This window comes from Bos taurus, chromosome 6 (genome assembly GCF_002263795.3).
Source record: "Bos taurus isolate L1 Dominette 01449 registration number 42190680 breed Hereford chromosome 6, ARS-UCD2.0, whole genome shotgun sequence".
Taxonomy (NCBI): Eukaryota; Metazoa; Chordata; class Mammalia; order Artiodactyla; family Bovidae; genus Bos; species Bos taurus.
In genome coordinates this window covers 58,287,703-58,312,504 of record NC_037333.1, presented here as the reverse complement: position 1 = coordinate 58,312,504, position 24,802 = coordinate 58,287,703, and the positions used below count along the sequence as shown (strand labels likewise).

The 24,802-nt window shown below is 36.9% G+C and overlaps 1 protein-coding gene across 5 annotated transcripts in view; it reads right to left on the bottom strand.

The window, feature by feature from the left end:
* KLHL5 (kelch like family member 5) overlaps positions 1 to 24,802 on the bottom strand; it is a 95,817-nt gene that overhangs the window by 24,801 nt on the left and 46,214 nt on the right. For all 5 annotated transcript variants that reach the window (XM_005207901.5, XM_005207900.5, XM_059887859.1 and 2 more), the window contains 3 exons: positions 24,458 to 24,654; positions 18,215 to 18,427; positions 6,927 to 7,113 (listed from right to left, as the gene is read on the bottom strand). In XM_005207901.5, the coding sequence (XP_005207958.1) occupies positions 6,927 to 7,113; positions 18,215 to 18,427; positions 24,458 to 24,654 (597 nt within the window). The remainder of the gene's footprint in view (positions 1 to 6,926; positions 7,114 to 18,214; positions 18,428 to 24,457; positions 24,655 to 24,802) is intronic.

The window sequence follows — 24,802 nt, the reverse complement described above, 5'->3', positions numbered from 1 at the left end:
AATATTTTTGTATTTGAATAATCTTTGTGATTTTTAGCCAAAATGAGGCTTTACTGATACAAATATTTTATGTAATAGTATACTTGAATCATCACTCTAAACTTGACCTTAAAAACTTCTTTCTTCCTCAAATAAAAAGCCCCTGCTACTTATCTGTCCTAATTTGAATTTTGAGTTATTCCTTTTATTTATTTATTTTTTTAATTTAATTTTATTTATTTTTTTAAATTTTATTTATTTTTTTAAAATTTTATTTTATTTTTAAACTTTACATAATTGTATTAGTTTTGCCAAATATCAAAATGAATCCACCACAGGTATACATGTGTTCCCCATCCTGAACCCTCCTCCCTCCTTCCTCCCCATACCATCCCTCTGGGTCGTACCAGTGCACTAGCCCCAAGCATCCAGTATCGTGCATCGAACCTGGACTGGCATTTCGTTTCATACATGATATTTTACATTCCTTTTATATCCAGTTCACTAAGCAGTATCAGAGGCATATGAATTAGTAACTAAAAATTCTTTTGTTAATATCAAATGTAATTCTTAAAGGTGTTAAGATTTTAAAATCTGAAACATGTACCTTAAAAAATGTTATCTCCAAATAACAAAATCTTAGTAATTATAAAAATCCTATGTAAAAGCTTGGAATTTCCCTAATTTATACTGAAGGACTGACCTTTAAAAAAAAAAGTAAGTACAAATATATCCTGATACCATTTTAGTGGCTATTTAGAACCATTACTAGCTCATTTGGGGGTTCTATACTAAACAGATATATGAAGGGACCAAGAACTCAATAATCAAGACTCCTATCTAACTAATGCAAATTGCTCTTCATTATGTCATGGGTGGAGGAGCCTGGTAGGCTGCAGTCCATGGGGTCACTAAGAGTCGGACACGACTGAGCAACTTCACTTTCACTTTTCACTTTCATGCATTGGAGAAGGAAATGGCAACCCACTCCAGTGCTCTTGCCTGGGGAATCCCAGGGACAGGGGAGCCTGGTGGGCTACCGTCTATGGGGTCACACAGAGTTGGACATGACTGAAGCAACTTAGCAGCAGCATGAAGACACTGGGAATAAGATAAAGTCTTGGAAGATAGCTTGAGTAGGACAGAACCTCAGAGTATTTGATTATTAAGAGAGACTTAGAAATAAATTTGGTCAAACTGCAAAGGCCAGATTACAGAAAGTCTTGAAACCTAGAGAGAGGATTTATACTTTGTGCAGTAAAGAAATTAAGATTGCTGAAGCTTTTGAGCAGAGCAGCGGCATGTTAACAGAAGTTAACATGGGAATTAAGCAGAGTATAGTGTCCAAAGTCAAAATGCCTATCTGTATCTTGATTCCATCACTAATTAGCTGTGTGAGCCTAGCAAAGTTATTTAACTTCTCTGTCTCAGTATCCTCTTCTCTAAAAGAGGGCAGTATGGCAGAAAGTGAAGAGGAACTAAAAAGCCTCTTGATGAAAGTGAAAGAGGAGAGTGAAAAAGTGGGCTTAAAGCTCAACATTCAGAAAACAAAGATCATGGCATCTGGTCCCATCACTTCATGGGAAATAGATGGGGAAACAGTGGAAACAGTGTCAGACTTTATCTTTTTGGGCTCCAAAATCATTGCAGATGGTGACTGCAGCCATGAAATTAAGACGCTTACTCCTTGGAAGAAAAGTTACGACCAACCTAGATAGCATATTGAAAAGCAGAGACATTACTTTGCCAACAAAGGTCCGTTTAGTCAAGGCTATGGTTTTTCCAGTGATCATGTATGGATGTGAGAGTTGGACTATGAAGAAAGCTGAGCACCGAAGAATTGATGCTTTTGAACTGTGGTGTTGGAGCAAGGAGATCCAACCAGTCCATTCTGAAGGAGATCAGCCCTGGGTGTTCTTTGGAAGGAATGATGCTAAAGCTGAAACTCCAGTACTTTGGCCACCTCATGCGAAGAGTTGACTCATTGGAAAAGACTCTGATGCTGGGAGGGATTGGGGGCAGGAGGAGAAGGGGATGACAGGATGAGATGGCTGGATGGCATCATCGACTCGATGGACGTGAGTTTGAGTGAACTCCAGGAGATGGTGATGGACAGGGAGGCCTGGTGTGCTGCGATTCATGGGGTTGCAAAGAGCTGGACATGACTGAGCGACTGAACTGAACTGAATTGAGTAACATACAGCTCTGAAAGTTGCTAGGAAGATGAAATGAAACAATGTAGGTCAAGTCCTTAGCATAATGCCTGACATTTACTAAGAATATAATGAATGCTACTCCCACAAAAATAACATAATCAAAATTTGTGAGTTGAGAGAAGGCTAACTGGAATTATCAGGACAGCAGTGGAGATTTCGAAGAATTAGGAGTCATTTGAAAGAAGTCACTTGGTGACTATCAGAATGTAAGTTTGAGAGAGAGAAGGAGAGAGGAGATTAAGTATTGTTTACTTGGCTACTTAGAATTCAAGTTCCTTCCCCAAGTTTGAGGACTCTTCCTATGTATGTATGAGCCTTGATGGGAGCCAGGAACCCATCTCCCAGAAAACTGAAAAGGCAGGTCTTTCTTTTTTAAAAAAATTTTTACTGGAGTATAGTTACTTTACAATGTTGTGTTAGTTTCTACTGTACAGCAAAGTGAATCAGTCATATGTATACATACAACCCCTCTTTTCTGGACTTAAGACAGTCATTGTCTTTGGAATTTTGGGGCCTATGACTGACCTAAAGCTAGTCAAATGGATGTCTGAACTTGGAATTTAAGACCTAAAGCAGGATTTATAAAGAAGCAGGGACAGTGGATGTAGTCCTATCCATTTCTCAATAGCCTTCCAATAAATTCCTTATTTGCTTACATGAGCCAGAGTAGATGTCCTCTGAAAAGCACTGAACTATGATCACAAGTTCTCAAGTCTGAGAGACATGGTCAGAGAAGATTTGAATACATGACGTTTAAGGTGAAAACCAAACGTCAAATATGTATTTTATACAATTGGAAATATGAGAATAAAATCAAAGTGCAAGACTTATTTTGTGGAATCTGAAATATGATACAAATGAACTTATCTACCAAACAGAAACAGACTCACAGGCATAGAGAATAGATGTGGTTGCCAAGGAGGAGCGGAGGTGGGGGAGGGATGAACTGGGAGTTTGGGATTAGCAAATGCAAACCATTTTATAGAAAATGTTAAACAACAAGGTCCTACTGTATAGGACCTATACAGGGAACTATATTCAATATCCTATGATAAACCATCATGGAAAAGAAAATAAAAAAGGATGTATACAGAACTCAATCACTTTGCTATAGAGCAGAAATTAACACAATACTGTAAATCAACTATACTTCAATAAATTATAAAAAATCAAAATGTGAGAGTATAATTAATACAGAGATAACAGTTAAAGCCTTGAAAAAGAGAAGGAAAGACTGAGGAGAAGAGTTCAAGTGCTGGTAATGACTACAAAGCTAAGCACCAGTTCCAGACATATAGCAGGTTATTCAGTAAATATTTGCAGATCAGTTATCTGGACAGTGGACGTCTCCAAAAATGCTCAAATACTTACGTTATAACTCCAATCAGTTATCTTTATGTATTTCTAGAACACTGAGTCATCAAGTCTATATTTAAAACTTAAGCATCTATATATACATAGCACTATATGCTATGTGCAATAATAGCTATATTTATATTTATTTATATTTTATAATCTAAAAGTTAAATCACAATGCAAGATTTTCAATTAGAGCTCACGTTTTGATATTTCTTAGAAATATCATATAGAGGAGAAACCTTTAGATATGATCACTGCATCAAGTGTTTTAGTCATACAAGTAATACAAGAGAACTGAGACCACAGCGGTAGCTAGAAGTCAGAGGTATTGTCAGGAGCCTGCAAATTATTAGTACTAGGAATTCAGAGGAAGAGGAGATCAATGTATGCTGAGAAAAAATACACATAAACAGAAAGCTTCTAGCACAATATCCGGCATTGAGTAGGCACTGGGCATGGTGTTTGTTGTTATTAATGTTACTATGAATAACAAATGCTGCAAGAAGGGTACAAAGATTTCCAGATACTCTTGACCGAGATTTCCTGCATATTTATATTTTACATTTGTTTTCTATGTATGTACATGTGTAGGCATGAATGTTTTTCTGAACTGTTTCATCAGAGTAAGTTGCAAAAATGATGACCATGCATGCTTAGTCGTTCAGTCGTGTCTGACTCTTTGTGACCCCTGACTGTGGCCTGCCAGGCCTCTCTGTCCATGGCATTTCCTAAGCAAGAATACTGGACTGGGTTGTCATATCCTCCTCCAGGAAATCTTCCTGACCCAGCGATTGAACCCACATCTCCTGTATTGCAAGTGGATTCTTTACCACTGAGCCATTGGGAATCAGGATGCCCCTGTATCCCTAAATATCTCAGTGTTACTTCTTTTAAACCAGAAATCCTCTTACAAAACCACAACACCATCATCAAAATCTGGAAATTAACATTTATACAATGTTGCTGTCTAATCTACAGACCTTATTTGGATTTTGTCATTTGTCCCAATTATGGCTTCCCTGGCAGCTCAGCTGGTAAAGAATCTGTCTGCAATGCAGGAGACTCTGGTCTGATTCCTGGGTTGGGAAGATTCACTGGAGAAGGGATAGGCTATCCATCCAGTATTCTTGGGCTTCCCTTGTGGCTCAGCTGGTAAAGAATCCGCCTGCAATGTGGGAGACCTGAGTTTGATCCATGGGTTGGAAAGATCCCCTGAAGGGGACAGCTACGCACTCCAGTATTCTGGTCTGGAGAATTCCACAGATGATCCATGGGGTTGCAAAGAGTCAGACACGACTGAGCAACTTTCATTTTAATGTCCTTCATAGTAAAAGAAAATCCAAGATGATGTATTGTAAAAGCTGTCATATCTCTGTAAGACATATGACAGAGACAAATTCCTAAACCTTTTTTTTTTTTTTTTTGTATTTCATGATGTTGACATTTTGGAATACTTCAGGTAAGTTATTTTGTAGCATGTCTCTCAATTTGAATTTGTTTGTCTTTTTCTTATGATTAAGTCCAGATTATATACTTTTGGCAAGAATACCACAGATGTCCAGGTGAGTTCTCAGTATATCACATAAGCACAGGCTGCTGGTTAGTCTCTTTACTGGCAATATGACCTTTGATTATTTGGTTTAGGTACTGTGTCAAGTTTCTCTACCATAAGCTATAACTGATTGACTAATAAGCAAGTGACTGGGAGATACTTTGAGACTAAAGATCCTGCTCTCAAAAACTTTCACCTATGAGTCTTAGAGAACTGATGATTGACTGAATTACTTATTAATATGATGATTGCCAAATGGTGATTTTTCTAATCCCATCTTTGCTTCTATATTTTAATTAGTTGGTATTCTACTGTAAGGAAGAGCATTCCCTTCTACTTCGGTTTGTATCAGTATGAATTCATGAATACTTATTTATAGTCTTTTGCTACCATTATTTATTTTGATGTTGAAATTATCCCAGGTTTGGACAGTGGTAGCCCTTACAGCCATGAAATTAAAAGACGCTTACTCCTTGGAAGGAAAGTTATGACCAACCTAGATAGCATATTGAAAAGCAGAGACATTACTTTGCCAACAAAGGTGCGTCTAGTCAAGGCTATGGTTTTTCCTGTGGTCATGTATGGATGTGAGAGTTGGACTGTGAAGAAAGCTGAGCGCCGAAGAATTGATGCTTTTGAACTGTGGTGTTGGAGAAGACTCTTGAGAGTCCCTTGGACTGCAAGGAGATCCAACCAGTCCATTCTAAAAGAGATCCGCCCTGGGATTTCTTTGGAAGGAATGATGCTAAAGCTGAAACTCCAGTACTTTGGCCACCTCATGCGAAGAGTTGACTCATTGGAAAAGACACTGATGTTGGGAGGGATTGGGGGCAGGAGGAGAAGGGGACTACAGAGGATGAGATGGCTGGATGGCATCACCGACTCGATGGACGTGAGTTTGAGTTAACTCTGGGAGTTGGTGATGGACAGGGAGGCCTGGCGTGCTGCAATTCATGGGTCGCAAAGAGTAGGACACGACTGAGCGACTGAATTGAACTGAGCCCTTACAAACTGTCTGCTGTATCTCTTGACCTGTTTCCATCATTGGGCACTTCCTTACTTTCTGGCACTACAAGTTGTTCTAGGCTTATCTTGTACTTTTCCTACCTCAGTGCTAGAATCAGCTATTTCTCCAAGGAGCTCATAAGCCTTAGTTATTACTAATTCATTTTTCTGTTTCTTTCAAAAAGATACATGTACCCCAATGTTCACTGCAGCACTATTTACAATAGCTAAGGCAAGAAAGCAACCTAAATGTCCACCGACAGATGAATGGATAAAAAAGATGTGGTATACATATATATATAAGATATACATACATAATGGAATACTACTCAGCCACTAAAAAGAACAAAATAATGCCATTTGCACCAACATGGATAGACCTAGAGATTGTCACACTGAGTGAAGTAAGTCAGAGAAGGACAAATATCATATGATATAGCTTATATGTGGAATCTAAAAAAAAAGGTACAAATGAACTTCTTTCAAAAGAGAGAGAGAGTTACAGATGTAGAAAACAATCTTATGGTTAACAAGGGAAAGAGGGGAGGGATAAATTGGGAAACTGGTATTGACATATACACATTACTATATATAAAACAGATAACTAATAAGGACCTACTGTATAGCGAAGGGAATTCAATATTCTGTAATGACCCACATGGGAAAAGAATCTTAAAAAGAGTGGATATATGGCTATGTATAGCTGAATCACTTTGCTGTACACCTCACACTAACAACACTGTGAATCAACTATACTTCAAAGAAAAACAAAAATTCATTTTGTATGTTTCTTCAAATAAAAGATTATTTAATACCTTTTGTTGAATCCATTCCTCCAACTGCAAATAATGTACCAACAGTTGACTTCCTAGGTTTTGTCCGAGGACTCTGTAACATGGGCCGTCTCTCTGGTAGTAAGTGATACTTCATTGCTTCCATAATTAGTTTCTGACATTCTATATCATCTCGAAAAAGTGCATTATTTTCCATGTCTGCTAGGAACTAGAAAAAAAATAGTGAGTAGATATATTGACTGATCAAGAAAATGATGAGGCTAAAAGAATAAACACAAATGTTCACAAATGGAAATTATCTCATTAAAAAAAATCCAAGTCTGGACATCTATTTTTAACTAAAATATTCAACAGTTACAAAATTTACATTTTACTGAAAAACAGAACTAAGGAAAAGTGGTATGCTTTAAAATCTTAATAGTGCTTATCTCCGGGTAGTGGGGAAACTGGTGCTTTTTAAAATAACTTTTCTGGTATGTTTCTATATTTTCAAGATTTTCTAAAATAAATCATTTTACTAAGTTAGAAATAGTTTTAACTGAAGAATAATTATAAGTGGGAGCTGACTAATTAGACTGCATTTATCTGACCTCTCTAAAGAATGTTCAACCAGCAAGAACAGCAAAAACAAAGTTTTCAATTTTTCCAAGGGGCAAAGAACTCCGAATGGTGATTATTTTAAAAGAACTAAAATTCCTTGTACTTCATTGAATTCTACGTGTTTTACCTATGTAATTTTACATAAATGTGTAAGTATGGTTACAACCTACCTTTAAAAGATGAATTAAAAAAAAAAAAGATGACTTTCTCTTCTTCTGTGCTTGGTTCTTCGTCCCCCTACTTACCTCTTTATTGCCTTCTTTCTTTCATTTAGGATACTAATTCAAATGAAGTTAATTTTTAAACAGCGTATGAGTTGAGAAATACTTTTTCTTCCAAATGAATAGCTAGCTCTAGACTAATATAATTCCATTTCCCAACCGAATTGACCCTTGGTTACAGTAGTCTCAAGATATATGAGATCTATTTTTTGATTCTCTATTCTATTCCACTGATATATTTGTCTATTCCTTTCCTAATACTACTGTATCTTTTTAAAAAAGTCTTTATTGAATATGTTACAATATTGCTTGTTTTATGATTTGGTTTTTTTGGCTATGGGGCATGTAGGATCTTACTTCCCAGACCAAGGATGGAAACAGCACCCCCTGCATTGGAAGGTGAAGTCTTAACTGCTGGACTGTCAAAGAAATCCCTATTACAGTGTCTTACGACATTTTTTGCTTATCTGACATAAATCTCCCTTCACTATTCATTTAAATAATTTTCTGGGCTATTTTTGAGTCTTTATTTTCTATATAAACTTAAGACAGATTTGTCCAATTCCCCTTCACCATCTTGATCCTGTTTGAATTCTAATAGGAACTGCATTAAACCTTTTTGTAAGGTATACACCAATTATATCATTTTCATTTCATTGATGCAATTGCTAAAACCTTCCAAGCAGTGTTAAATAATTAGAGTGATAAAGAGTATCCATCTTATAGTTTAAATTGATATGGTTTCAGTGTTTCACTATTTAGGATAATAGTTACTATAGCACAGAAGGCAATGGCACCCCACTCCAGTACTCTTGCCTGGAAAATCCCATGGACGGAGGAGCCTGGTAGGCTGCAGTCCATGGGGTGGCTAGGAGTCGGACACGACTGAGTGACTTCACTTTCACTTTTCACTTTCATGCATTGGAGAAGGAAATGGCAACCCAGTCCAGTGTTCTTGCCTGGAGAATCCCAGGGACGGGGGAGCCTGCTGTGCTGCCGGTCTCTGGGGTCGCACAGAGCCGGACACGACTGAAGTGACTTAGCAGCAGCAGCAGCAGCAGCAGCAGCAGCAGCAGCAGTTACTATAGCATTTAATTTTTTACTATGTTTAAATAATTTATCTTTATTATAGATATGTTGTTTTCTTCTCTCCCTATTTCAGAGTTTTAAAATTAAGAACGGTTAATTTTTTCCAAATATCTTTTATACAGCTAGTGATATGATTATATGGCTTTTTCTCCTTTAAATTATTGATATAATTACCTTGACAGATTTCCTAATACTCAACCATTCTTATATTCTTGGAAAAAGATCTTCCTGACCATAGTGTATTACCCTTTTGATATACTGCAGGATTGTATTTGACAACATAAGGTATATTTTGCTGCTGCTAAGTCACTTCAGTCGTGTCCGACTGTGTGTGACCCCATAGACGGCAGCCCACCAGGTTCCCCCGTCCCTGGGATTCTCCAGGCAAGAACACTGGAGTGGGTTGACATTTCCTTCTCCAATGCATGAAAGTGAAAAGTGAAAGTGAAGTCACTCAGTCGTGTCCAACTCCTAGGGAACCCATGGACTGCAGCCTACCAGGCTCCTCCATCCATGGGATTTTCCAGGCAAGAGGACTGGAGTGGGGTGCCATTGCCTTCTCCAAAGACATATTTTATATACTGTATAATTCACCATTTCAAGTATACAGTTCAATGATTTTTAGTAAATTTACCAACTTGTGCAACCATTACTATAAAAACAGTTTTGGAACATTCTCATCACCCTGAATGTCTGTTTACTGTTAATCTCGGTTCCGATCTCCTGTTCCAAGCTCTAATCTGTCTCTACAGATTTGCCTTTAGATGCTTTGTATAAATTGGATCACACAATGCACGGTCTCCTGCGTCTTGCTTTTTTCACTTATCGTGTTTTTGAGGTTCATTGATATGTAACATGTATCAGTGTCCATTTCTTTTTTTTGTTGAATACTACTTCACTGTATGGATGCATCATATTTTATCTAACCATTTGCCAACTGATAGGCACTTACATTCAAGTTTTTGGCTATTATGAATAAGGCTGCTAAGAACATTTGTGTCCAAGTCTTTATGTAGATATGTTTTCAGGAGTAGAATTGTTAGGTCATATGGTACACATTTATGTTAACTGTTTAAGAAACTGCCAAACTGTTTTAGAAGGTGTCTGCACGATTTATATTCCCACCAGCTATCTACAAGGGTTCCTGTTTCTCCACGTTCTCACCAACAATTATTACTGTCTTCTCTTTTCAGCCACTTGAGTGGGTGAAAAATGTGAGTTTACTTTGTACTTACTTAATGGCTAATAATGTTGAGAATATGTTCATATTTTGATAATGGAAGAGAAGGAAATCTCCAACAAAAGTAACTGTAAAATAGTTTGTGGCATCTGGCAACTGAGAACGGCATGCGAAAGGCAAAAAAAGCCAAACTGAGACAGAAGTCTCAACATAGAGAACAGATTGGTGATTTTTAAGGCGGAGGGGGCTGAGGCAAAAATGGAGTGGGAGGTTGGGTAGCAGATAAAAATTATTATATATAACTGACAGCACAGAAAACTACATTCAATATCTTATGATAAATCATAATAGAAAGGAATATTAAAAAGAATTTATACATCTGTATAACTGAATGACTTTGATGTACAATAGAAATTAACAATATTGTAAATCAACTATACTTTAATAAAAACATATTAAAAGTGAAAAAAAAGATGTAAGTCTCAGGATCTAAGGCAGAGTGTAAATTCTGATATTAATCATTCCATGTTATCCTATGCACACAAAATATAGTTATACTTTTTACAAGTCATTAATGAATATGCATCAAATGGCTCATTTAATCTCAGTATTTCTACTACTTGTTATACATAAATGCTTTAGTCCTTTCTAAATAAAAATAAATGTGAAAAAACTGTAGAAAGTAAAGTCTTAGAGGACTCAACAGTTACTACAGTGAAATATATTTCTTAGCATGCTGACAGTATCTATAATTTATGAATAAATGGGATTAATTATATTTAAGTAGAGAGATGACAGTAATGGAAGAAAATATGAATCCAGTAATATAAGCATCAGATGAATGGAAGACCAGGTATCACTCGGAAAATGATTCAGAAGGCACTGAGAAAGGACTACAAAATACAGACTCTCATATACTGTGCATTTTAGGGTAACACCATGTACTTTCTATGCCAAAAAAGAATGGCAAATTACCTAAGTGGAAACATTTAGAAAAGATGAGAAACATGTTCAATTGTAAATTTTTATCTTTACTCACATACTTGACAAGGCCTTGCAAATAGCTGAGAAAAGAAGAGAAGCTAAGGGCAAAGGAGAAAAGGAAACATATAACCAATTGAATGCAGAATTCCAAAGAATAGCAAGGAGAGAAAAGAAAGCCTTCCTCAGCAATCTGTGCAAAGAAATAGAGGAAAACAATAGACTGGGAAAGACTAGCGATCTCTTCAAGAAAATTAGAGATACCAAGGAAGCGTTTCATGCAAAGATGAGCACAATAAAGGACAGAAATGGTATGGACCTAACAGAAGCAGAAGATATTAAGAGGTGGCAAAAATACACAGAACTATTCAAAAAATATCTTCAAGACCCATAACCATGATGGTGTGAACACTCACCTAGAGCCAGACATCCTGGAATGCAAAGTCAAGTGGGCCTTAGAAAGCATCACTACAAACAAAGCCAGTGGAGGTGATGGAATTCCAGCTGAGCTATTTCAAATCCTAAAAGATGATGTTGTGAAAGTGCTGCACTCAATATGCCAGCAAATTTGGAAAACACAGCAGTGGCCACAGGACTGGAAATGGTCAGTTTTCATTCCAATCCCAAAGAAAGACAATGCCAAAGAATGTTCAAACTACCGCACAATTGCACTCATCTCACACACTAGTAAAGTAATGCTCAAAATTCTCCAAGCCAGGCTTCAACAGTATGTGAACCATGAACTTCCAGATAGATTTAGAAAAGGCAGAGGAACCAGAGATCAAATTGCCAACATCCGCTGGATCATAGAAACAGCAAGAGAGTTCCAGAAAAACACCTACTTTTGCTTTATTGACTACGCCAAAGCCTTTGACTGTGTGGATCACAACAAACTGTGGAAAATTCTTAAAAGAGACGGGATTATCAGACCATTTGACCTGCCTCTTGAGAAATCTGTATGCAGGTCAAGAAGCAGCAGTTAGAACGAGACATGGAACAACACACTGGTTCCAAATTGGGAAAGGAGTATGTCAAGGCTGTATATTGTCACCCTGCTTATTTAATTTATATGCAGAGTACATCATGCGAAATGCTGGGCTGGATGAAGCACAAGCTGGAATCAAGACTGCTGGGAGAAATATCAATAACCTCAGATATGCAGATGACATGACCCTCATGACAGAAAGCAAAGAACTAAAGAGTCTCTTGATGAAAGTAAACAAGGAGAGTGAAAAAGTTAGCTTAAAACTCAACATTCAAAAAACTAAGATCATGGTATCTGGTCCTATCACTTCATGGAAAATAGATGGGGAAACAGTGGAAACAGTGGCAGACTTTATTTTTTCAGGCTCCAAAATCATTGCAGATGGTGACTGCAGCCATGAAGCCATGAAATTAAAAGATGCTTGGTCCTTGGAATGAAAGTTATGACCAACTTAGACAGCATATTAAAAAGCAGAGACATTACTTTGTCAACAAAGGTCCATCAAGTCAAAGCTATAGTTTTTCCAGTAGTCATGTATGGATGTGAGAGTTGGACTATAAAGCTGAGCGCCGAAGAATTGATGCTGTTGAACTGTGGTGTTGGAGAAGACTCTTGAGTCCCTTGGACTGCAACAAGATCCAACCAGTCAATTCTAAAGAAATCAGCCCTGAATATTCATTGGAAGGACTGATGCTGAAGTTGAACTTCAATACTTTGGCCACCTGAGGCAAAGAACTGACTCACTGGAAAAGATCCTGATGCTGGGAAAAATTGGAAGGCAGGAGGAGAAGGTGACGACAGAGGGTGAGAAGGTTGGATGGCATCACCAACACAATGGACATGAGTTTGAGCAGGCTCTGGGAGTTGGTGATGGACAGGGAGATCTGGTGTGCTGGAGTCCATGGGGTCGCAAAGAGTCAGACACAACTGAGCAACTGAACTAAACTGATGTGATTTGCACTAAAACTATCTCCCCCCAATACTAATATTTCCCCCAAATACTACTTAGAGTAAACAACAGAATGTGAATGATTTATGAACTCCATAGGCTTTAAAAAGTGTTTTGGTACCCCAAACTTGTAAATTAAAAGAATGCTAAAGATAAATACTGATTTGTTTTATATTTCTGAATTTTAGTAAAAAACAACAATGAGAATTGAGAACAGAATAGTGGAGACCAATATACTTGTAATGCAGACTAATCATTGGGAATATTAAGAATTTAGATATCAAAATATTTAAAATAATGCCCTAATGCAGTTGACCCTAGAACAACATGGATATGAACCATGAAGGTCTACTTATACATAGATATTTTTCAACAATAAATACTACAGTATGACACAATCCATGGTTGAATGCATAGATATGGAGGAATCTCACATGGAGGGCAGGTGATACGTTATACACAGAATAATCCCCATGCTGTTTGAGGGCCAACTGCATTTTCATCCACATTGTTTAAAATAGGAATGAACAGAAAAGTCTGGAATGCTTTCAAAGGTAAAATAAAACCACACACACCTATCTTCTGGATTATTCAGAGTTTAAAAATAGAGCCACACTAAAATGATTATTTGGTTCAGGATTGTAATAATATATATTATTTCCTATATTATTTTAAAAAGACACTACAATAAAATGACTATATGTAGGTTGAACTCATTATAGTTAGGCTAAAAGAGAATGTTTCTTACCAACAGAATAGGGTTAAAACTGTATGAGAAAGGAATTATTTTATGAAAGTAAATTCTTTAGGTAACGATGTAATGGTAATTAAAAAAAAATCAGTCATTTATTTGATAGGCACTAGACATTTTTTTGCTTTGTCACTTTTATTTTTTATTAAGATATAAATGACATATAACATTAGCTTTAGATGTATAACATAATGATCTGACATATCTATATATTGGAAAATGATTAAGTCGAGTTAACATTCATCCCCACATAGTTATCTTCTTTCATGTCTGTGATGAGAACTTTTCAGATCTACTCTCTTAGCAATTTCATCCTTTTCCTATCTTTTAAAATAAAACATTCAGAATATAATCCAAGATTTTCTTGATGATTTTAGAGTCTACTTCAATACTTTATCACTTGACAACTCTGAGTCTCCAAATCTGCCCTTTACTTTTAGTAAGGAGAAAAAAAGAACCTTGCTAGTATCTCTGAATGCCATAATGGTGCCATATAGTATTATCACTGTAGAAAAAAAAAAACATTGTTCAAAGAGGTGTTATTAAGTTGTTTAAATTACACAGAGCAACGTGGCTTCCATTGTTGCTACTCCCTGGGCTAAGACAGTGGTTCTCAAATTTGAGTGTGCATCAGATGCACTGAGGGCTTATTAATACACAACTGGCTTGGCCCCACCACCAGAGTTTCAGATTTAGTAGGTGGAAGCCTAATCATTTTCATTTTAAACAATTACCCACGTGGTACTGATCTTACAGTTAGGGAACACACTTCGAGAAACACTGGGCTAATCCAATGCATTTACTGTCCTTATCTGTCTTCTCTGCAGCATCTAATGATGATAAAATTCCCTTTCTGGAACCTGCAATCTCTTTTTAATAGTACTACAGTTATTTAGGCAGATTTGGGACTACCACTAAATATTAGTATCTCCTAGGGTTCCACCTCTAGTGCTTTTATGTTCTCTTTGATTGGTGTCACTCTCTTCCCCTTGGCTTCAACAACCTAAATAAGTAGTTTCTAAAACTTCCTCTTAGACTCTAAGAGGATTAAAGGTGTCAATAAGCTCTGGGAATGTGCTTCTTCTACTTCCTTCCCCACCTTCAAAATCAATGCTTCATCCTGTATTCTGTATTAACTGACAGCACCTTCATCAATTGCATTGCACAAATGAGAATTATTCTGGACTCTTTCTTTTTTTCACCTTGTACATTCAATCATTCCAGTGTATCAATCCTACCTCCTAAATAGCTCTTGACTGTCATAATTAATTTCTCTACCTCCACTTTTTTTTAAAAGTGCTTAATTCACTTGTTGGAATCCAACAGTCTTCCTTAGCAGGTTTCTACTTTGATCCCTCCAATCTATTCTCTGCAATGCAATCATAGGATCTTTCTAAAATAAGAGGATAATTATGCCATTCCCTACTTAAAATCCTTTAGTGCTTCCTTATTGCGTTTAGATAAAAAAATCCCAGTTCTTTGGCATGACTAGAATTCCTCCACAATCTGGTCTGTTTCCTTCCCCAGTCTCATCTCTCAATACTGTCCTTTTTGTTTCTGTAACTTTAGCTATGCATGCTATCTTCAGATTTCAGAACATGATATATTTGCTCACGGCTCCATAACCAGGACTCTTAACTTTTCTGGGCTATCATGCCCATTCTTTTGGGTGACTAACTTGGCTTGCAAATTGAGTGACACTTGAGAGATTTTCCTAGCTTCTTCACTATCAGTCTAGGTGGACCACTCCAATTGCTTTCATAATGCCATGTCTATCACAGACTTTATCTCATTATATTGTAATTACTGATTTGCTTTTTAATCGTTTTCTTCCTCCACCTGATATCCTCCCTACCCAGCAATTTTACATGGAGTACATTCAAGAGGCAGAACAGTTCAGTAGAAAAGGCATGTAACTTTATTTGGGTTCAAGGTCTACCTCTGTCTCTTGTTCAGTTGCTAAGTCATGTCCAACTCTTATGCAACCCCATGGACTGTAGCTCACCAGGCTCCTCTGTCTATGGGATTTCCCAGGCAAGAATATTGGAGTAGGTTGCCATTTCCTTCTCCAGGGGATCTTCCCAATCCAGGGATCGAACCCAAGTCTCTTTGCATATCCTGCATTAGCAGGCAGATTCTTTACCACTGAGCCACCAGGGAAGCCCCTGTCTCTTATTAGCTGTAGTCTAAAGTCAAATAAAACCACAGTGCCAAAGAACATGATTTATGCAATCACTTTGTGATTTTGAACATATGGCTTTACTTATTTAATCTGCTATTTCATTTGTACAACAGGTGTTAGACTAAATGATCTCCAACATGCCTTTCAACTCATAAGATCTTATGACTATGATTATCAGCAGTATCCTGGATAAAAGAAATTCTAAAGGTCTCTGAGAGTCATGCAAATACAGTATCATAAATATTTGAAACTACAGGGCTAAAGTAAATTGTCAGGTTACTTAATTGCACAGGTTCTTTTCAAAGTATACTAGGATTTTTCAGACTTTATTTTCTTTCCTCTAGAGAAGGATAAGGAAAAAAATTAGGCTGGATACCAGTAAAAATAGTCCTCTTTAAATCTGATTTTAAGAAATGTTTTATGATGTTATTTTTCCTGAATTATCAAGTCATGCAGTTTCACTCCTATGAATTCATACAATATTCTACCTCTGAAGAGGGAAGTCATTCTTGTAAAGTATCACACTGATTTTTGTTTCTGTAAAGTAGAGAGCAAACAGTAACTTTTGCTCACAACAGCTGGAAATAATATATAATGCTCAAGATAAATACAAACCAAACAAAATACACAACACTTAAAACAACAACAAAAAAATCTGATCTTGAGCAGTAATAGCTCATTTTTTCCTTTTCTTTCAGGACTCTACTTAAGGCCTCAGAATAAGCAGCCAAGTATGTGTTAGTCACTTAGTCGTGTCTGAGTCTTTATGAGCCCATGGACTGCAAGCCCACCAGGCTCCTCTGTCCATGGGCTTTTCCAGGCAATACTGGAGTGGGCTGCCATTTCCTTCTCCAAAGCAGCCAAGCAGGCAGAGGAAATTTTTGTATATTCCAACTGAAACTGTAAAAAGGCGAAACCATGTATGTATATATGTTATGACTAATTGCCTTGAATACACCAACTAGGTATCTCTCAATTCTAAAACAGTGATAATACACTATCATTATCTATAGCACATTTTATTTCAGAGCACTTTTCTGATCCTCATAAAAATCCTGTGAGATAGAAAGGATGTGATCTCCACTTGATAGATGAAGAAACCAAGGTATGTGAACATGCCAAGTCACAGGGTTTTAAAATGTCAGAGTCAGAACTATGTCTCATTAATTTGTTTATCATCAGAATCCAGCATTTAGTGGATACTTAATAAATGTGTGGCACATGAATTAATCTAAATTTTCTGGTTCCTAGAGTTCAGTGTTTCTTTCATTAGCAGCTTTATTAATTCTTCAATTGTTAGGACAGGTTTGTAGCTGAGTCAAATAAAATTACTAACCCCAAAGCAACAATGTTACTTAATGAATGCAATTTAGGTGGTCAGACTTTCTGGGTTGAAAAAAAACAAATTTTTTTAGCTCACTATCTTTTCACCTTAACATTTCATAGGAACATACATAAAACAACCACGTTGAACAGATTAAGGAAAAAACCTATAGACAAGCTAATATTAATGGGCTTCTCTGGTGGCTCAGATAGTAAAGATTCTGCCTGTAATGCAGGAGACCCAGGTTCAATCCTGGGTCAGGAAGATCCACTGGAAAAGGGAATGGCAACCACTCCAGTATTCTTGCCTGGAGAATCCTATGGACAGAAGAGCCTGGTGGGCTACAGTCCATGGGGTAACAAAGAGTTGGACACAACTGAGCGACTAACACAATTAGCATTAAGTGAAAATGAAGTCGCTCAGTCGTGTCCGACTCTCTGCAACCCCATGGACTGTAGCCTACCAGGCTCCTCCATCCATGGAATTTTCCAACCAAGTGTACTGGAGTGGGTTGCCATTTCCTTTTCCCAGGGATCTTCCTGACTCAGGGATCGAAACCCAGGTCTCCCGCATTGCAGGCAGACGCTTTACCATCTGAGCCACCAGGGAAGCCCAATTAGCATTAATGTGCACTAATTAATGTAATTAGCATACTGTAATTAGCTCATATTAATGTAATTAGTAGTCCCTCAGTATTCTGGGGACAGAGGATTGGTACCAGGACCTCTGTGGATACCAGTATCTCAATTTAAATATGTAGTATTTGCAATTAAACTCTGCACAGCTTCCTATATACCTTAAATAATCTCTGGATTACCTATAATACCTAGCTAATACCATGCAATTCCTACATAAACAGTTGTAAATGCAATGTAAATATTATATAATAGTTGCTGGCACAGAACAAATTCAAGTTTTGCATTTTTGAATTTTCTGGAATTAAAAAAAATTTTCAATCCATGTTTTGTTGAACTCGGGATGTGTGGAATGGTGTCTACTCAAAGTTGTTGAAACTTTAATTATTTTAAATAATTAAAAATAGTTTACCTGTGGTGCAAGAAGAGGTAGCCTAATATAAGCCAAAAGTTTACTGAGATCTTTCCGTCTCTGTTCCAAATCATGACGAACCCAAGTAAGAAGTGCGTTCAATATTGTCTCCTCATTAGGAATGTTCATGTCATCACTGGCTAAGAGCTTTGCAATTTCACTGGCTGGTAATAATACAAATTCCTGGTTTCGAATTACTTCCATGAAATTTTCCTGGAGGAAAAAAAGAGCATATAAAAAATACTGTTTCTTCTTTCCATCACAGTTTAAAAGAAACTAAACATTTCTTAATTAGATGCCAAAACACAGTTTATACTTTAGCCCTTTCTAACAATGTGTTATTGCTTAAAAGGGGAAAAAAAAACAGTAAAAAATAACATTTAAACTGTAATTGTTATTAAAATTCTCGTATCTCTGTATACACAGGATTAAAGTGATATATCAAGTACTACAATTTAAAAAATAAATTTAGGACTTTTAGGTATTGCTTTGCTCAAGTTAGGGAATAGTTTTGGCAAGTCTTTCAAAGGAAGATAGAAAAAAATGAAAGAAGACACTTTATATAATACTCCAACATCAAAAGTTAGTTCAGATTTGTGGTTGCTGAAGAATTTGGCCAACAGGGGAGCCAAATAGTGAAGTATTTCTCTTGCCCAGAAATGGCTTCTAGGGTGGCTACATTTCCCAAGACCATTCTGGACCACGGAAGTCTTCTCAGACTCTGCCTGGCAAGAGCCTGTGTCCTTAGAGCTATCCTAAACCCAAACTGGACTTTTAAAGTGTTTTAATATCATTTATAAGACCACAAAGGATTTTAGGTCTGATGTGAAAACTTTAATCTCATCTAACCTGATCTATGTACAAAGTTCTTTTGCTCTCAGGAAAAAGAGCTGACAGGGGTAGAGTAAAGGAAAATTCTGAAAGAGATGCGAACACCTGACCTGCCTTTTGAGAAACATGTATGCAGGTCAGGAAGCAACAGTTAGAACTGGACATAGAACAACAGACTGGTTCCAAATAGGAAAAGGAGTACATCAAGGCTATATATTGTCACCCTGCTTATTTAACTTATATGCAGAGTACATCATGAGAAATGCTGGGCTGGAAGAAGCACAAGCTGGCATCAAGATTGCTGGGAGAAATATCAACAACCTCAGACATGCAGATGACACCACCCTTATGGCAGAAAGTGAAGAGGAACTAAAAAGCCTCTTGATGAAAGTGAAAGAGGAGAGTGAAAAAGTTGGCTTAAAGCTCAACATTCAGAAAACTAAGATCATGGCATCTGGTCCCATCACTTCATGGTAAATAGACGGGGAAAGAGTGGAAAACAGTGTCAGACTTTATTTTTGGGGCTCCAAAATCACTGCAGATGGTGACTGCAGCCATGAAATTAAAAGACGCTTACTCCTTGGAAGGAAAGTTATGACCAACCTAGATAGCACAGTAAAAAGCAGAGACATTACTTTGCCAACAAAGGTCCATCTAGTCAAGGCTATGGTTTTTCCAGTGGTCACGTATGGATGTGAGAGTTGGACTAGAAAGAAAGCTGAGTGCCGAAGAATTGATGCTTTTGAACTGTGGTGTTGGAGAAGACTCTTGAGAGTCCCTTGGACTGCACGGAGATCCAACCAGTCCATTCTAAAGAAGATCAGTCTTGGGTGTTCTTTGGAAGGAATGATGCTGAAGCTGAAACTCCAATACTTTGGCCACCTCATGCGAAGAGTTGACTCATTGGAAAAGACTCTGACGCTGAGAGGGATTGGGGGCAGGAGAAGAAGGGGACAACAGAGGATGAGATGGCTGGATGGCATCACCGACTCGATGAACATGAGTTTGAGTGAACTCCGGGAGTTAGTGATGGACAGGGAGGCCTGGCGTGCTGAGATTCATGGGGTCGCGAAGAGTTGGACACGACTGAGCAATTGAACTGAACTGAAAGGGACAACACAGGCGATTAAATAGTAAATTGCCCTAGGGGACTGTAAGTAGGGGAAAAAAAAAAAGTATGGGAGACTCCTGGAAGTTAATGATCACTCAAGAAAGCAGGTTTTCTTACCCACAAAACCAAGCAGCCTTGCTTAGCAACCAAACAATAAGACAGAAGCATGAGACATGCTCTCAAACAATAGAACAATGGTGGCATGAGACCCATATCCTGCCCAGTGAGCTCAGTAAGTTAATGAACCCCTAGGACATGCTCTCTGCACACATCAACAACAACAACATCAGTATTTTATGGAAAGGTGACATTTCAAAGTGAAAGACCCTCACTGTACTGGGACCTGAAATAATATTTCCATAGTGCCACGACAGTCCCACCTCCTCCATGTAGGGACAAGAAAACTTTCCTGCTCAATATTGAGGAGGAATTATGATGGAAGCGTGATATCTACTCCAGAATTGGCCTCTCACTGAATTCTTTCTGTGCTGAGACATAAAGAACTGGAGCTCCCTGGAGCCTCCTAGAGATTTCAGAGCCAAAACAAAAATGTTGACCTAGAATGTATTGGAACTCCAGGATCTTAGACTGAAGATGACTCAGTTCTGGCCACATTCTTGAATCACGCTCTTTGTAATTTGAAATGGAAGATAAAAATGTCCTTAGGTGTGAAACAGTAATAATAATTTTTACTAAGCTATTATGCTAAACAATCTAAAGAGAAGGAAAATAGTCTTCTGGTGTACAAGTCTTAATGCATGGGCTATTTATATAGTTACAATATAAATGCAAATGCTGTGAAGTATTGTCCCTTAATGTTTCTTATGCTTCTTAATGCACTATGGCTGTCTCAGCACAGAGTTTTAGTAAAAAAGCTAAGGCTGTTTAAATTAGAGCTGTTTAAAAATAGCTTAAGCTATTTAAATTAGAGCTAGAGATAAGGACTATCAAAAATTATCTGCTATATTAAGATGAGAATTATATTTTCCATATAGCCTCTAGTAATCCAAGTTAGGTACTGATCAAAGATATATCTTGGGTTGACATTTCATTCCTTTCGTAGAAATTCTTAAGAGGAAAACCATACATGAATAATTAACGATATTTAATAGTTTCAATTCATCATGATTTGTTAAAGATGCCCAAATGAATCTATTTTAAAATGACTGATTATCATTTTTCAGAAATATATTTTAATAAAACCTCAGGGCTGAAATGGCTTCAAGCAAATTGTTCTACTCAATTGTATACTGACATTATAAAATGATTTCATAACACATAGCAAGAGCTATAAAAATGTTGAAGCTCTCAACTCCTAGCTATCCCATGAGAAGCTTAATCCTTGGTAAATAATTCACAAGAGGGGGGAAAAAAGCTGATGCTTCTCTGTACTGTTATCTATAATATTAAAAAAAAAAAATTAGAAACAGCCTAAATCTCCAGCTCTAGGAAGTTGTAACTCAATTGGCTATTATTCAGACATCAAAAACTTTAGGGACAAAGATCACACAGATAAATAGGTATTTATTATTTAATTTTAGATGAGATTCTGAAGAAATCAAAATAATATACATTTCTAATTGTTCACAAGTATAGTGTATGGCATCACTGACTCGATGGACGTGAGTCTGGGTTAACTCCGGGAGTTGGTGATGGACAAGGAGGCCTGGCGTGCTGCGATTCATGGGGTCGCAAAGAGTCGGACACGACTGAGAGACTGAACTGAACAGTCAACAGTTATACAACACTGAAGTAACTATTGCCATACTTTCAAATGGTATTAACTGCATTTCATCAGTGAGAAAGAGATTATACAAATATTCATTTAATAGCTTACTTGTTGATATATCTATTTCAGAACAATGCCATTCCATTCTGGTATAATCTGTATTAAGTGAAAATGGAGTTTTTCAACACCTTATGGAAATACTACTGAACTCAAGGTTAAACACAAAGTGCTTTTCAAAATTATTAATTTGGTTTTGAAGCAGGTATTTTAGCAAAATTCAATGTTTTAAATAGCTTTTCTAGGTCAAGAAACCAAACTTAAAACTGCAAAAAAATAAAATGTTTGTATTTATTCCATAATGGCATTAAATATCTGTAATGATATAACCAGTCTCGGAATTTTTCGTAGAGGTTAAGCGATGTGTTTCAGGTCATGTTCAGTGGCAGTCAGAACAAGAACAAAAGTTTCCATATTTCAGGGTTACAAGAAGGAACTTCTCATCCCTTCCTACTTGTATTCATGCAGGATGAATGAACATCCCAAGTATACGCACTATTTGCTAATTGTGACAACTGATTTCATTCTGTTGCACTGTGCTTACTTCATATTTTAAATCCATTTTGTGATATAAACAGCTATCATGCTACCAAACACTTGCTAGCATTATGCTCTTTCCCCCTTTGGAATAGTTTTTAAGCAAATGAAGTTACTGAGGGATTTATTTAAATTGAAGACTGAATTTTGCTATACATTTTCATTCAGTTCCCATAGCAACAATTCAAATCACACAATCTGTCTCTAAATTACTTTTTATTAGAATTCAATTTTATGTATCTGTTGAAACTGAATAAAATCAAATAATGGCCTTGAGGAAAAAAACTACAACTAACTGGCTATAAATATAGCTTTATAAACACAAGCTAATTTAGATTTAACTTATATCTAAGCCTTAAAGCAGCAATTATGCCTCTACTGTAAACAATAAGAATGACCTAAATGCATACAAATGTTTGCATGTGAATAAAACTCCTTTGTAGGTAAGAGATATTACTTAAATTATGAACTGATTACAAAGAAAAAAAAATCCAGCTTTATTTTACTTATGCACATCTTATTCCAAAAAGCATTTGAACTTGAGGTGCAAAAGTTAAAATCAGAAATCTACAAGAAGGATAAAGGCTGGAGTGGGAGGGGGTAATATTTCAAAGGACTTAATTCATCAGACATTAACCTAATACCATGCTAGGTCTGTACAGTACTGCCCTGTCACACAGTCTTTTTCACTTGAAGAAGTTTGACATCATAAACTAGAAACATTTCCCAGGAACAGTTATACCACAGGGAGAATAACATCCATAAAAGCTGTGCCTTTGCCTGAGGGCTTTTGCTCACTCACATAGGTCCCTACTGTGTGGAACAGAATAAATCCAAATGATGATGATGATGATGATGATGGTGTCATTTAATGACCAGGTTGAAACTGTGTATCAATTACTGTTTTATTGGTACTATGTACCAATCACCATTTTAAGTGCTGAACTTCTATTAACTCACTTAATCCTTGCTTAAGCTTACGAAATAGGTAGAATTACTCTTCCCAATAGTTATAAACATCTGTTCTTGTAATTTTTTCCCAATTTCTATTTCTATAGTGCAAGATTCCTAAAGTACTGGTCAATTCCTTCACATATGAACCAACTCAATGGAAGGATGGGGAATGGAAGACAGGGTAGACAAAAATGTATCTCTTAAATGTTGACAAAATCAGTAACATGGATAATAACATATGTGTATGTGAATATCCATGGTCTTTCCTCTCTCAGAAGATGTATTGCCCTAAATGAAGCATTTAAAGCAAAAATCTTCAATCACTACCCAGGTATGAAAACCCACGCATGGCAAAATGGTCACTCCTTAAAAATCCACACACCTCTGCTGCCCAAATCCTTCTACTATTTGATGGTGGAGGCTGGTCCTAACAGCATGCTCTCAACATGCCCTGATTTTCTTACTGTCCTAGATCAACTTGTATCCATTATCCTTAGTCTTCTGAATCAGAACTCCCTGGGATTTATTTTCAGCACAGAATTTGCTACTATCAATAGGAACATCTTTCTAGTCAGATTTACATATAGTCAGATTTATCCTTAATAGCTAGCCTCTCCCTTCCAACCTCGTATCTTCTGTACTAGTACTGCACCAATACACTATCACTATCACCAACTTCCATCAGTGAGTAAGGGGATAATTTCTGAAATTCATTCATATGCCACAAGGTAAACTGTCTAGGGGAAATCTGCTTTTAAAAGTAGCAGATTGAATGAAAGGGCTCTAAAATACTGCTCTGCTTCTTAGTGGCTGTGATAATTTAAGGCCTGACTTATAAATCCAGGAGAAATATTACTTGGGGTTTTTCCCTCAGACCTCAGTGAAAATATGACACACTAGACAGTGAACCTGAACCTCAAGACATACAGCAGAGCCACGGGAAAACAGCAACATGCAGACAAGCCTGCAACAATAAGGAATAAGGCAAGCACCTATGCCTTCCTGCTTTTTTAAAAATACATACCATGGTATAATTGTGAGCCACTTTATGCAAATCTGTACAACCTTGAGCATCAGCAAAAGAACGGATTCCAAGACAGTTGGATGGGTGAAGCTGTTTCATTAAAAACTTACAGCATGCTTCTACAACTTGTGAAAGCTGAAGAAGGCAAGCTGTAGATAACAGGCACTCAATATTATCTTCTTTTAATTCCAGGCGGCCTTAATGATAAAAAGAAATTCCATTAACTATGGAACTATATTAACTTTGGTTTATAAGGTAATTGATGCAAACAATAATAATTCTAAGAGCTCACTACATGCATTCCAGATATAGATGATTTAAGACATTCCAAAAAGAAAAAAAGTA